The 16,326-nt window shown below is 37.7% G+C and overlaps 1 protein-coding gene across 1 annotated transcript in view; it reads left to right on the top strand.

Annotated features, from left to right (window-relative positions):
* The window catches only part of ext1a (exostosin glycosyltransferase 1a), a 41,183-nt gene extending 28,301 nt beyond the window's left edge, over positions 1-12,882 (top strand). The window contains exons 4-11 of the mRNA XM_057340162.1: positions 2,568-2,687; positions 3,871-4,003; positions 5,787-5,905; positions 6,691-6,786; positions 6,892-6,981; positions 7,181-7,341; positions 8,482-8,653; positions 9,404-12,882. Coding sequence (XP_057196145.1) covers positions 2,568-2,687; positions 3,871-4,003; positions 5,787-5,905; positions 6,691-6,786; positions 6,892-6,981; positions 7,181-7,341; positions 8,482-8,653; positions 9,404-9,589 — 1,077 coding nt within the window. The 3' untranslated portion in view covers positions 9,590-12,882. The remainder of the gene's footprint in view (positions 1-2,567; positions 2,688-3,870; positions 4,004-5,786; positions 5,906-6,690; positions 6,787-6,891; positions 6,982-7,180; positions 7,342-8,481; positions 8,654-9,403) is intronic.
* The last annotated feature ends 3,444 nt before the right edge of the window (positions 12,883-16,326 follow it).

The raw sequence follows: 16,326 nt of genomic DNA, 5'->3' as shown, positions 1-16,326 counted from the left end.
CCGGGCTGTTTGAAGAGCTCCAGGGACTGGATGGTGAGAGCAGAAGCATGTTGCTTTGTAATTGAAATGGGACCTCGTGGCCTCACCTATTAACAGCCGGCAGCAGAACGGCGCTCTGGGGTCAGAACCGTGACAGATTCTGTCAGGGCGCTGTAACACATTTCTATACTTAATATGCTCTCTGGCCCCCGTGGCACTGACCGGCTTAACAAACGGCGAGACCAGTGGGCCAGTAAAATGTTTGTAATGGAAATCTACCTCAAGGGGTATTTCTGTTTACAGTTATTAGATGTTTTAATGAATGCGTACACCTGTTGTGACTTATTTGTCCTCTGCGCTGGTTGGGTAAATACTGAAGCAGGACGGATGGAACAAAGCCCGAGGCTGTTCTAAGGTTTGATGCTGTAGTTATGATGGCATCTGTCTGTCTGTCAGTTGCCTAGCAACCACTCATTTCAACAGCGTTTGATGGTGTAGTTAGGATTCAATCCGCCCGTCTGTCTGTTGCCTAGAAACCACTCATTTCAACAGAGTTTGATGCTGTATTTATGATTGAATCCGCCAGTCTTGTCAGTTGCCTAGAAACCACTCATTTCAACAGGGTTTGATGCTGTAGTTATGTTGGCATCTGTCTGTCTCTTGGTTGCCTAGCAACCACTGGTTTCAGCAGTTTTAGTGCTTGCATTTATGTTGGCATTTGTCTGTCTGTTGCCTAGAAACTCATTTCAACAGAGTTTGATGGTGTAGTTATGTTGGCATCTGTCTGTCTCTTGGTTGCCTAGCAACCACTGGTTTCAGCAGTTTTAGTGCTGCATTTATGTTGGCATTTGTCTGTCTGTTGCCTAGAAACTCATTTCAACAGAGTTTGATGCTGTAGTTATGTTGGCATCTGTCTGTCTCTTGGTTGCCTAGCGACCACTGGTTTCAGCAGTTTTAGTGCTGCATTTATGTTGGCATTTGTCTGTCTGTTGCCTAGAAACTCATTTCAACAGAGTTTGATGCTGTATTTATGATTGAATCCGCCCGTCTGTCAGTTGCCTAGAAACCACTCATTTCAACAGGGTTTGATGCTGTAGTTATGTTGGCATCTGTCTGTCTCTTGGTTGCCTAGCAACCACTGGTTTCAGCAGTTTTAGTGCTGTATTTATGTTGGCATTTGTCTGTCTGTTGCCTAGAAACCACTCATATCAAAACAGGGTTTGATGCTGTAGTTACGATTAAATCTGTCCGTCTGTCAGTTGCCTAGCAACCACTCATTTCAGTAGGGTTTGATGCTGTTGTTATGTTGGCATCTGTCTGTCTCTTGGTTGCCTAGGAACCACTCATTTCAACAGGGTTTGATGCTATTAGCTGTGTCTGAATTCGCTCCCTATCTCCTATGTAGTGCACTAAATCGGGTGTCCGCCATTTTGTAGTGTTGTCCGAATTCGGAGTGAACAACTCATTCCCTACATTCGTTCACTACTTTTTACCCACAATGCATTCTGATTTTGTATGTTCACTCCGATGTACACTCGTTCACTCACTGTTTCCCATTATACAGCGCGAATCAACCGTCTGATTAGAATCAGCTGGATGAGAGTGACCGTTAATGCCACGAATGCATGTTTATACACTTGTGTTTGTTATTGTTGACAGTTATTTTCTACTTTTTGAGAATAAACGGATTAAATGGATGTTATAGACAGTGGTGCTTTATTTTAAATATATTAAATAATTTTATTAAACGTAAAAGAATAAACGTGGCAAACAGTTGTTTTGTACTCTTTATTAAAAACTAATACAAAAACGTGACAAATAAGGTGAAGATGAACTTTACCATTTTACAAAACAATCCATAAAGCCACACAGGTGTAATATAAACGTTATGACGAATGTCCGCGACAGTACTGTCAGACGCAGGTTATATTAAGTCAATGTCCGAAATCGTTCACTCATTTTCATTCACTTCTTCCCCATATAGTGGACTATTTAGCATTCGCTATATAGGGAATAGGGAATGAGTGAACGAATTAAGACGCAGCTCTAGTTATGTTGGCATCTGTCTGTCTTTTTGCTGCCTAGCAACCACAGGATTTGATGCTGTAGTTATGATTGCATCTGTCTGTCTGTCTGTCAGTCAGTTGCCTAGCAACCACTCATTTTTAGCAGTTTTCAACGCTCTAGTTATGTTGGCACCTGCCTGTCTTTTCGCTGCCTAGCAACCACAGGATTTGATGCTGTAGTTATGATTGCATCTGTCTGTCTTTTGGTCACCAGAAAATTGCACTGAGAATCAATGGATGTCTGTCAGGGCATTTTATAAATTAAAACTATAAATTGTCACACATTATGTTGACAGATCTTAAACTCTGTAACTGTAAATTGTTTAGAAAGACATTAAGGTCAGTAACAGAGCACAAGTTTTTGAAGCGTTTCTGTAAACTTGTATTTAAAATATAATATCTCTTATGGCTATAAAAGCTTGGTTTGGTCGAGTGCTGTATGAAAGGAGAAAAACGTCACTAATATGAACTGTGATTGTCAAGACATGTCATGTAGATAACACTGCTATCTCCTCATCACAGATCCCATCCACCGTGCATTCTATCCATCAGGATCGCATTCTGTCTCTCCGCCAGCAGACGCAGTTCCTGTGGGAGGCCTACTTCTCTTCTGTCGAGAAAATCGTGCTCACTACGTTGGAGGTGAGCGATTTCTTGATCACTTGCTGCTTTCAAGACGTGCAAACTGCCGTTTGAATGAATCTCAGTGAAGAGTCACAATTCATCTCCAAACCAGAATGGTGTGAATGATATTTTGCATAACGAAAATAAGCGAATTCTTTCATATATTTTCATGATAATTAAGCACATTTTACACTCAAATTCCCATTACCATAATGTGGCTTAAATGTTTCACAAATCTGCCTGTAATAATCATTATTCTGCATAATGATTCTCATTTCTGAAGTACCGGAGTGAAATTCATCCTGCACAGTAATAAGGATTTCTTTTATTAAAATGAATGCTAGATTTTGTTTAAACAACATTGTACGTTAGTTATGATGAAGTTGTAGCATTCTTGATTTGTAAGGCAAGAAAATGGATTAATAATTTGTAAATGTAATATATACATTTATTGGAAAGTACGGCAAACATTCGAAAATGTGTACTTTTTTCTTGATTGGTCCTTCATTTTTTGTAATGAAAATATAATTGCATAAAAACAAAAATTGCACATATACTTTTCGGCCACATCGACTGAAATCAATAAAAGACAGATGGTGTTCTTTTAAACACGGTTTTGTCTGGTCAGTCCATCATGTGGAGATCTATTCCTGAATGAAAGCGGAGCTGCACTGGACCGTCTCGGGCTCTGGTTTCACGCGCTCTTCCCTGGACGAGCTCAGACATCTTCTGAATCGCTGTTGGTGTGTAAGAAAACACCTGGGTCATGTCTTGAGTGGGATCTGTGACACCCGGAATCTGTGTCCGAATAAATCCGACTCTTCCAGACACACACACGTTTATGAGCATTGGACTACTTGAACACTAATGATCTTTGAGATTTGCTGATGTTGGTTTATAAGGAATTCCAGCATTACGGACGTGACATTTGCTGTCGAAACGTAAAATAGACATTCTCTGAGAATGTATTTCTTATCAATTGAACCATCTGTGTACAGTATATTATTATATTATTTCTGTCCAGATGTCAGAACTATCCATATGTGCGTTTTCTATTTTAGATGAGGGAAATATATCATATAACGTATAGAGTGAAACAGAGAGTGTTTTTGTTAGTATTTATACTTCTTTTTAAAGCTACCTTTTTTGCCATAGATATGCCTGGATGGTATGGGTTTGTATAAATCTTGTTTTTCTTTAGATCATCCAGGATCGGGTGTTACAGCACAACGGCCGCAGTACGCTCATGTGGAACCGCCAGCCGGGCGGACTCTTCACGCATCCACAGTATTCCTCATATCTGGGAGACTTTCCCTTCTTCTACGCCACGCTGGGTGAGTGTTCTCTATTATAGCACCAGCAAAACTCGCTTCACAATTACAGTTTGTGTCTATTGTGAAGAATTTACAACAAAGGGCAGATAAAAAAGAAATATACATATATGCATGAATTTATACAGTAGTGACCAAAGGTGATGTCCAGGGGGGTCATATTTGAAAAATATTTGCACCTCAGATTATATTATTATTTATAGAAATATTATTTATAGAAATATTATTTGCCAAAAAGGCAAAGACAGCATACTGTATCAGGGAATATTCCAATACACAACAAATGCATAGAAAACCAGGGAAAGGTGCAAATGAAATAAAGCAAACAGTGCCTACAATTGTAATATTTTGTGTCATTCTCCTCTTTATAAAGCAAATGTGTGAATTTTTTTACCAAGTCTCCTTCGATTCTTCTCAATGCTGAACTTCAGTTTATACTCCAAACACACCAATGCATCACGCTGGATTCACACGGGGCGTCAGCGTCAACGCGTCTCATTTACTTTGAATGGGTGACGTCACGCGTTGCCGAACTGAATTGCGGGTCCGTCAGCGTCGCTTCGCTGGCGTTGCTCGCGGCAAGAAGTTGAACATTTCTCAACTTTTCAAGCACCAACGCATGCGTTAGCCAATCAGATCGCCGGTAACACTTTACAATAAGGTGCTATTAGTTAACATTAGTTATTGCATTAGCCAACATTAGCTAACAATAAACAATTTAATTTGTTATCATTTATTAATCCTTGTCAATGTTAGTTCATGTCAATACAGTTATTCATGTGAGTTCATGGTGCGTTAACTAATGTTAACAGTGACAATGTTTGATTTTAATAATGTATTAGTAAATGCTGAAATTAACATGAATTAATATTAATAAATGCTTTAGAAGTATTGTTCCTTGTTAGTTTATGTTAGCTAATGCATAAACTAATTGCTAACAAATAGCACCTTATTGTAAAGTGTTACCAGATCGTCTTATGCAAATAACCTAGTGCAGGCGCTAGCCAATTGCGTTCATGCAAGACCGGAGAACAATTTGATTGGCTGTTGTCACTATGACAATCGCGTCGGCCACGCTTCAGACACGCCCTCCGTCAAGCCGCGTGTGAATCCAGCGTTATGCATACAAACGTTTTAATGCATGTTTAACGAAACATTTGAATGAAGAGCGAAGACGTCAGTTGGACATCACTTTTGGTGACCCCTGTACGACGTCAATATATACGAAATAAATGTGTGCGTGCATGTACATGTAGACGTGACTATTAAGATTGTTGCAGCAGCAATAGTCTTTACATTTGTTTTTGAGATGTTGTACGCTGTGATATCACATGATAATTCGCTAGATGCACAAGATGGCACCGGTGAGCTTTTGGGACGCCAGAGTCGGCAGACTCGTTTCCGGTCGTATAACACTGTATGGGAAAAGAGGATTTATGGCCGGCAAATATGGGTGTTTTTAATAATAGATCAGTGATATGACAGATCCTCTTTACATTGCAAAGCCAAAACAACTCGATAGTACGACCAGAAATTAGTTTGCTGAGCCTGGCGTCGCAGAAGCTCACCAGCGCCATCTTGTGCAACTAGCCCATACCGCCGTACCTTGAGCGATACCATGGCTGTAGTCATGTGGCATGATATTCTTGTATTTTTTGGTAAGATTTATATATGACAGTATAGTGCAGCACGATCACATCTCCCATCATAAACGATGGATATTATGACTATATGTGTTATGTGTTGGGGCTGTGTGGATGAATGGTGTTGATTGTGTTTTCCGCAGGTGTGAAACCACAGCAGAAATTCACAGCTGTCATTCATGCCGTCACACCTCTTGTGTCTCAATCTCAACCCATTTTCAAGCTGTTAGTGGCTGTGGCCAAATCACAGTACTGTTCTCAGGTATAACCCTCAATGTGCTTCATTCTTCAGAAGAGGAAAATAACAGCGTCACTCAGAGACACCGAGTCATAGCTCAGTGAGAGGCTGTTGAGAATGAACTTGGATAAACCAACTAATACCACAACATAGCCGATATATATCAAATATTAGATATTACATGATATGTTAAGATAAGATAATTGTGCTGAAGATGGGAAATTACAGAATAGATTGAATATTGTTGTAAATGAAGATGAATGTGCCAACAGGCCATTTTTAAGCTTTTCCTTACATTTCACAAGTAAACCAAACACAAAATAGCGACAACAAGCCACGTGATGGAAAAATTCATCAGTAAACTATTTTGTGTTTGCTTTACAGATGAAGTAATGCTAAAAAGAAAGCACAATCTGTAATATGAGAATGATTTCTGAATCAGTTATACGTGTTTCTTTCATAAAAACGGTGTTATAACTAAACATTTATATGTTCGATCCAAATCCTGCTTTTTTAATTTAGAAAAAAACATCATTTGAATAAATAATTATTATAAAATTGATATTTTGAACATTGTCAAAATTCAAATAAATATTGAGATATTAGATTTTAGATAATAGAATATGATTTCCATTTTATTTCCAGTGAGTTTGATGTTATATTTATTCCTACTATGGAAAGTCAATTGGGACCAATTTTCGTGTGAACTATCCCTTTAAAACCCATATAATGGGCACATTAAAGTCACGACTTTATAGTACGACTGACAGATGTTCATAGCATCTGATGTTCTCTGCTTGTTCTTCTAGATCATTGTCCTGTGGAACTGTGATAAACCTTTACCAGCGAAGCACCGCTGGCCATCTACATCTGTCCCGGTCATCGTAATCGAGGGCGAAAGCAAGGTGAATCTTCGTCTTCTCTTTTTATCAAATCAAATGTCTAACGTCATGGGAAATGAACGTTCACGTGTTCAGGCTGAAGGTTTTGTGTGTTGATTACCTGTGCAGGTGATGAGCAGTCGCTTCCTGCCCTATGATGTCATCAAAACAGATGCAGTCTTGAGTCTGGATGAAGATACGGTGCTTTCAACCACTGAGGTGAGCCGAGGATCAGACTGTCCAGAGATTCAGAAAAGAAATATTTTGACTATTAAAATGAAAAAAACTACTTTTTCCACATAATGAAAGAAAGTAAGAAGTGACCAATGCATGAAAAAAACCTTGGGAAAATAAATTAATTTTGCACCTTTCACAATTTTGTTTTTAAGAGATAAATTCCCAGTAAATGTTTCCACAGGTGGATTTTGCTTTCACTGTTTGGCAAAGTTTCCCAGATAGGATTGTGGGATATCCAGCACGAAGTCATTTCTGGGACGTCAACAAAGAGCGATGGGGCTACACTTCCAAGTGGACCAATGACTACTCAATGGTGCTTACAGGAGCAGCTTTCTACCACAGGTCATTCTTATTACTGTCATCCAAAAAATTCACTGCCATTCTCATTTTCAAACAGAATTATCTTAACATTCTTAAAGGGGATGTGTGTAATGGTTTGGAGGATCTATTGAGAGAAATGCAATATAATATACATAACTATGTCTCCAGAGGTGTACAAAGACCTTACATAATGAAGCGTTATGTTTTTATTATCTTAGAATGAGTTATTTCTATATGCATACACCGCGGGTCCCCTTACATGGAATTCGCCATATTGTTTCTACAGTGGCCCTAAAGGGACAAACTGCTCTACAGAGCGCGTTTCCTAAATATGTTATCTCCTTCGGCAAAGAAGCGAAAACGTGACGACATCTTAGTTCTGTGTCCGCCACCGTAGTGTCTCGAAAGCGAGGGAGAGCGGTGGAGTGAGCCTTCGATTGCAATTCGCAACCTTACCGCTATATGCCGCTAAATTTCATACACTGGACCTTTAAAACAGGATATATTCTCTTCAGAAGAAAAATGACACAAGATTTAATATCTTGCTTTTAATAGAGAAATCCAATGAAATTTTGTGATGTTTTTGCTTAAAGCGAGTTTTTTTTTCAGATTTTTCTGAGGATCTTTTTACCCCAGTGGCACACATATTTTTCTTTAGATTTCTCTAGAATCATAATGTACATGCTTGAATCAGTTTTATTCTCAAGAGAATGTATCTTGTTTTATGGTTTAGGTAATTGCATTGGTAAACAAGAACAAATTAAAAAATTTGTTTACTCGTTTATTTATTCGTTTTAATTTTACAGTGTTTATGCGATGCACTGCATAAAATTAATTTAGAACTTAGTATTTTTGTCTCGTTTTCTTGCACTTAAAACAAGATACTTGAAAAGAAAAATGACTTGAGATATTAAAGCCTTGTTTGCTTGAACGTCTTGAAACAATGATTACATTTAAGTGAGTTTACACTTAAAAAAAACTTAATTCAAAGGAAAAACAAGATTATTTTTCTTAGCCCTTTGGTGGGGTTTTTTTAATTAAAAAAACAAGATATAATGAATGTGTCTTTATTTAAGAATGTTTAGATATTTGTTTTGGGAAACAGGACAAAACACAGAGTAAGAGTGGAAGGATTTGATCGATCATCTTTTCCCACTTCAGGTATTATAACTACTTGTTCACTCACTACTTGCCGGCCAGCTTGAAGACTATGATTGACCAGCTGTCTAACTGTGAAGACATCCTCATGAACTTCCTGGTGTCCTCTGTCACTAAGATGCCACCTATCAAGGTCACTCAAAAGAAACAGTACAAAGAGATGATGATGGGACAGGTAAGCCTATATACATCAATAAATAAAACATGAATCTGTTGTCAGAATGATCGGTTTGATTCGATTTCCATTTTCAAAGTATTTCCCTGCAGAGTCGAATGTGGAATTCTGGGAAAGGGTTTGATGTGACGTTTATTCAAAAACGTCTCATAAAAACATTCGAGTCTCTGTTTTTTTATTGTGTTATATTAAACGTGTGCGGTTAATTTCCTGAGCAATTTGTGCTCGTGTTAGATGGTTATTGCCAGGATGTGGGCGAATATCATGAAACCCCCTTTTAAAGAATATGTTCTGGTTATATTTTAGTGTTATAACCAGTTTTATATTCGCAACACCCTCCAATTTTCTATTATCCCTGAGCATTCTCATGCAAAACAATGACTCATATTATTTGTTTTATTATATTTATCATGCAGATTTGTAGTGTATTAAAATACAGAGAACATTACTGGGAATAAAAGGATGAACGTATAAATTCATATAAAAGTCAAATATTATTCTAAAGAGTATTTTTTGAGAAATGTTTGTATCTTTAATATATGAACTTTCATTAAATATGTTTAATACCGTTTCAATGCAAATTCTTAAAAATGAGCTTACTTTTATTTATGCGATGTATATATTGTATTGAAAGGATAAACATGGCGCACAGAGAAAGCATTATGTATTTTTGTAATTATGTATAAAATACCATGCAATTGTGTGTGAATGAAAGTGTGGCAGTTAACCGACCCTCCCTGTTCTCCGCAGACCTCCCGAGCGTCACGCTGGGCGGATCCCGACCACTTCGCCCAGCGGCAGACCTGCATGAACACATTCGCCAGCTGGTTTGGCACGATGCCCCTGGTGCATTCGCAGATGAGACTGGATCCCGTTCTGTTCAAAGACCAGGTGTCCATCCTGCGCAAGAAGTTCAGAGACATCGAGAGACTCTAATGAGACTAAAACCGCCGTCCCTCCAAACAGGGATGAATAACGGCATGCGGCGAGCTCCAGAACCCCGCTTCGGGTGTTTATGGGGAAATAGAATCCTTCAGGAGGAGCAGATGGAGGTGGTGCTGTGCTTGAAATAGTTGGAAGAAATTAGGATGGTGCAACATCGTTAATGTCCAAAAGGTCTGAAGTTTCGATCAAGGCGGATGGAATTTGGCATTTGGATGCACAACAAAAAGACCAAAAGCCACTTGTGGCAGCTTTCTGTCTTCCAAGCCCCCTCCTGTAATGCTTTGCCAATGACAACGGTGACCATGACAACCCACTCCGTGATGGAAAGCCGCACGCACAAATCCACACGCAGTCGGAATACGAAGTACCGCACATCGGTTTGCCTCTGGAACCGACCGCCGGCCTTGCGAGATGTCGATGCATATTTATTCTGTTCGCCTTCCGTTGATCCGGCAAGTGTTACTCCCCTTTTACAGACGCAGGGCGCCGTCGTGCCGAGAATCTGAGCGTGCCCGTCACACGCAGATCACAGCGTCACAGTGCCTGAACTTTCAGATGGAGTTCTGAGAGTCCAACAGGGTTTTGTGTAAATGCAAAAACACCTTGTTCATGCTGCTTAGTGTAATGTTTTTTTTAAATGTGTTCCTTTCTATAAAAGCCTTGTTGAAGTATCATTTTTTGTATCGAGATCTAACGCCACGAACATGTCTTGTGTTTTTTCTGGTTTTCTCAAAGTCTTACAAGTGCAGCGGCATCTCGGTGGCCATGTGCACAGTGCAGCTTCTCTTCTGTCATTCCCACAACCAGATTTATTTCAGAAAATCATCATTACATCTACGTAGTGTCTACAGAAACTGTGCAGATATTTGTTAAAGCCCCTCTGATTTGGAGAGACGTTTGGAGACACGTTTGGAGACCCATGCATACCAAAAAATGAATTTCTTACTTTGTGTTTTTCCTAGTTTTTCAGTGGAAAATCAAAAAATTCTTATATCGAAATACTTCAGAAGCAAAATGACCGTAGATAGTAAGTCTTGTTTTCTGTATTCTTTTAAATTGTGTGTTTAAAAATATCTGCCAATACGGTAAGAAAAATAAACTTGAAATAAGCTTTACCTCTTAATGTAAAGTACTTAAATCAAGTTTATTTTGATTACGTCATTGGCAGATATTTCGCTTTTTTAACCATGAACACTGTTTCATAAAACAAAACTTAACATCTTAGGTCATTTTGCAACTAAAAAAATGTATCTAGATTTAAGAATATTTAGACAAGAGACAAAATACTAAGTAAACACCTATTTTGTTTCAGCGCCGTTTGTTTTCCTTAAAATACAAGTTCATATTTTTGTCAATCTCCAATGTTTCTTTAGTCAGAAATGACTAACACCTAAACTGTTGGTTGTGTTTTTCGTTTACTCGAGATGCCAAACTGTCGCTTTTACTCCACACGCAAGAACAGTACATGCAGTTGTGATCGGTTTCGTAAACATGTTTAAAACACGGTTCACGTCTAAGCACAAGATACACTGTTGTCAAGAAAGTAAATGTTACATGAATTATGCGTAACGTGTACACAACAAATCAATGAAGACGTGTGAAAAATACAAGATTGTGAGGTCAGAAGAACATCCTTCATTCATCAACATCAGGTTCCAAAGAGGTACGCCCACCTTACTTGCGTATAGGGCGGTCTTAGTCAAATCATACCACCAACTGACGTAGATTTGTGGGGGTGTGGCTGAGCATTCGCTTTGAGATAGAACGCATCTTTTGTTCCCAAACTTTCATTTTTGCAATTTTACGTGTCTAATACATGCATGAGCAACACACCAAAGACAGAAAAACACATATTCGCGCTATATGACCCCTTTAAGAGAACAAGTCAGAGCGTTGAAGAAGCACACACACAAACGGTGTCGAAATGAGGAAAAAAAACATGATATTTACCGTTACCTGACGTAAAGCCGTTTTTTGTATTGGTGCATTTAGAATGAGTATCCTGAGGCCTGATGTATAAACGGGCACTCGAGACACGTGCGTACACTTTCAAGATGAACGTTTTATACATCTTTTGGCTTAAATTGGATCAGAATCCGGATGAAAAAGATAATAAATGACATTCAGTGGATCTAAAAATTCCTTGTCCGAAAAACACACGTGAACATCACATCACAATGCAACCTGTGACTGTTTGGTTTAAAAATATACGAAAATCAGTTATTGATCAAGTACATAAAAATCCGCTTTCAATAATGATTTGTAAACTTTACCGCCAGGCACGATTTGATGGATCTGCCACAAATATAAAGACAAGTGCATAAAGTCATCTGCAATCTTATGTTTTGAACAGAGATGGCGATAGAGAGGCAAAATCAGATTTCCATTATAAAAATACAGATGCATTCAGTTACCATGATATCAACATTTCTGTAAGTCTACAGTCATACCACCCACCTCTATTACACAAACATTTCCATTTTTATTTCATTATTTATTGATTGGTTTACGTTAAAATATGATTATGTATTAGAAAAACATTTGAAACTGGATGTCACGCTTTTGCTGTTTTCTTAGTTATGGTAAGAACCTGACTGCATTAAAAGAGAAATCTGTCTTGTTTTAGTATTCTTGAAAGCACAATGATGCTGGTATAGAGTTAACTGGATGTTTGCTGTCCGTCAGAATAGATGTGAAATGTTGGTGTGAGCGATACTATGACATGAGAAATATATGTAAAAGTGAAATGCATAAGAGAATAGAGCGGTTTTTGTCAGGTACATCAGGATCTGATAAAGCTCACGCGCTTGTTCTTTTGTCTCAAATGAACGTGCCTTTATTTAAGACCCCTCTTAATGATTTTATTAGTCTTCAACGCAGTTTTCCTCCTGTGTGACTTCTGGCATATGTGGGCATATGTACGCTGATGCGAAATGAATTTAGATGTATTTCTTAAACACTGGATTTTGATGACATTGAGTATACAGGTGTCGGGATAAACACACGCTATTTTATCCTTGATGAAAACAGAGTAAATGGTGGAAAAAGCCCTCAGATGAGATGAGGATCATTATATTCTTCTTCCGAATGCTTACAGACATTCCTGCGGTTTGCAAGGAACATCATGCTTTTACTCTGTATTTGTGGTTTTCCCTCAGACGAGGACTTCGTTGTTCTGATTTTGAGTTGATTTCTTTGCTTTGTCCTTGGACCCTGTAAAGACATTATTTTACATTATTATGAACAATGAAATAAGGTTTTTAAGAGATGAAAAGTGTTTTTTTTAATAAAAAAATAGAAATAAATGATATTTGATAACTTTGTGTCTGTTGTACTTTGGTGCACATCAAAGTCTGTTGACTGTTATGTGGAAGATGAATACAGGTGAGGAAATCAGGGGAGAAGTTTTATTTTTGCATGAACTCTCATGACCATTAATAAAAAACATCCCCTTCATCTCTCAATAAACCTCGGGTGTCAGTGGTTTGACCAAAGTCTGTCATGTGCAGCAATGAAAGCACAAATCTTCATGAAACTCATTCAATCTGAGCCAAGTGAAAGTCCTGAAGCTCTGGACAGCTTTCATCCCTCAAATGCAAGTTATGATATGATTACTGCGTGTTTGAACCAAAATGTAGAGTTTAACATTAGGCTTCCTTTCGATTTGAGAGGAATTTAAGTTAAATTTGGCAACACATCAGAAAACGATGGGGGTGAAATAATGGAAAGAGAGAATGCAAATCCAAGAACACTTTACAGTCAGTAAGTACAGTAAGTTTTAATTGATTTTTCAACGTTGTTTTTTTAGAAACCGCAGCATTCACATAAAAGTTGTAAATGTAATATATTTTTGGAGACACTTTGGTACCTGCCAGTCCTTTTGAGAACACTTTTTATCTTAACATGTCATTTATTCAACACCATTTCTGACACAATACTACATCATTTGCCTTTAAGTTCAAATCTGAATTGCCATTCTGGATCCACCTCAATTCAGATTCTAGGATTTTCAGATTTCATTGGACATTCACCATTCATTTCTGAATATGACCAGTGTTGGGTAAGTTACTCTGAAAAAGTAATTAATTACTAGTTACTAATTACATATTCAATAGTGTAATTAGATTACTGCACAAATTACTCTCTCCAAAAAGTATTTAATTACTTATTATTCATTACTTTCTATATCCTACATCAACAGTAGGATAGGCATGAAACGGCTCTTTTAATTCATTTAAATAAATAATATAAAACTACATAAAGTAGTATTATTAACTGACCAAAGTATTACAAATGTGAGAATTATGCATTAAAGCACAGATTTTAAAGTTAGACTTTGAATTTTGATGTCAATTCCACTATTGCACACACATATATTACACAAAGTATTTAGTTTAATTACATCAAAAGTAACTGTAATTAAATTACAGAAAAATTGAGTAATCCCTTACTTTACTTTTTCAAGGGAAAAGTAATTAAATTACAGTAACTAATTACTTAGTAACTAGTTACACCCAACACTGAATATGACACAGTCCTGGTGCCTTCAAACAAAACCAAATCGAAATACCTGAAGCATTCAACCTGAAACCAGCAGCTGTGTTTATATAAATCTCATAACAGATGCAGTGATGGAGGATCTCGCCTGCCTTTCGTTTCTACAGAATGATTCGGAAGCATTGACACCACACACCCCACACATCAGACAGGGGCTTTTCATGAAAAAACACCCCGCAGTGGGATATCAGAGGCAGATAACAATGAAAGAATGACATTTTTGTAATAAAACAGAAAGAATCATATCAAAATGTGAATGATATTACTGATGTATATGATAATCATTCAGTTTTCTATTGGAATAGACGAAGGGTGGCACAGATATTTGTGAGTTTAGCTGCATGTCTAGGGACGGATGGATGGACTCTTTTAGTGTTATGTGCTTAGAAATCAAACAAACAAAATTTACGGTGCCGTAGATTCAATTTGAATTAAGAAGTGTTATTAGACGGACTATTTTGAGCACAGTATTAAAGCCATTCCATTTTTAAATGGTTAAAAAGAAAAGAAAATAGGGTACAGCAAAAGTCACCCATTAGGATCTTTAAATGATTACATCACATCAATATCGTGTTTTTTAATTCATTGGTCTTTCAAGAAGTTTTCGTGTTTCACAGACAGAAATAAGACATAAAAATAGCCAAGATTAATGATTATTGCTTGGCTAGCTGATTCCGCATTTATTAAATTGTGTAAAATATTTTAAACATTAAAGAAAACAGTTGTTATTATGTATGGAGGTATTATATACCCACACTATATATATATATATATATATACATAATATTTATTCTAATACACAAAAATGCATAGATAAACAAAAAGCTCTCCAAAATTAAAGCAAAAGTTGACTACAATTTTATTGGATAATAATAATTTTGTTGATTGTCTCTTGTTTTTGGCTACAGCAGTCTTTCTTCTGGGTCTTGACTCAATACGTTTTGCTCCAAACACAACTTCACAACATTTTGAATAATATAGCAGCTGACTAAAGAGTGAAGATGTACATTTTCAACGTTGGACATCAGTTTTGGCCACTATTGTATGAATCCAGCTTTATTTGACCTGTGGCTGCACAACGAGCAATGCAAAAACCAAAGACATTGTTTTGAGGAAAGCATATTGGGTCATAAATCATAATCATATTTCCTTCAGAAAGCTCTGTCATTTGTCTCTTTGTGTGCTATAATCCTTTGCCCATATACTTTTTTATTTCGAGAACCGGCTGTTCTGACTCCAAATCGGACAAACCCCTCATCTACTGTGGTCAGCACCCTTAAAATCGTTTTTGGATTCAGAAGACACGCTCAGATGAATTTGACAGCTGTGACACTCACGTATATCTCAGGTCCATCCATCTAGAAGAAGATCTTTCTGTGTATTCTGAGTGAATGATCTGAGATGAACAGCTGAATATAAGGAGAGATTTTACTCCATGAGGTCAACCAAAGGTGTCCAATGCGTTTGCATGATTCAGGAGGGTCCGCACATCCTTCGTGGCCTCGATGTGCTCCTTCTGGGAAATTAAATTTCTTGACACAGAATGTACTTGAATGTATTGACACAGAGGCCTGAAACATATTTTATCATCAGATTTAAAGAGGCACGTAAATTTCACCCACATTTCCATGTTAGACACGAGCCGCCGGCGCTTGATTAACAAGCTTCTTTACTATCGTAATGTCACTGTGTTCCCGCTAAGAAAATGAAGGGGCAGTGACATTTAAATCGGAGAAGATATATGAAAACGTCCACTGTTAAATGGAAAGCTCATTTTGAGGGGTGTTTTATAAGCCCTGTTGACTGTTTTCTCATCCAGCTCAACCTCATCCACACACCGTGACCCTGTGGTTGAGATGGGGCAATAAATCTGGACCCCTGCGGGACACGCCGGAGGTCACAGGTGAGCGGAGGGTTCAGATGTGTGTTATTTACAACAGACTCTTTACCACAAATGCTCATTTGATTCATAATGAATGGCTGTTTATCCCTCATTGCTGACCAAATTCAATCTGAGTTATTCATTTATTGAACGCTAGAAAAACAGACTGGTGATGTGCAGCATCCAAAGAGCTGCTGGAGGAAATGAAAAAAAAAAAGTTTTTTAACCCTCTCACTTCGATATTTGTATGAATTTACAGTTGTTGTAAGCAACCCATTACATCTTTCAG

Source organism: Triplophysa rosa, linkage group LG8 (genome assembly GCF_024868665.1).
Source record: "Triplophysa rosa linkage group LG8, Trosa_1v2, whole genome shotgun sequence".
Classification (NCBI taxonomy): Eukaryota; Metazoa; Chordata; class Actinopteri; order Cypriniformes; family Nemacheilidae; genus Triplophysa; species Triplophysa rosa.
The sequence above is the reverse complement of the archived record's forward strand: the minus strand, read 5'-3'. Positions and strand labels throughout refer to the sequence as shown.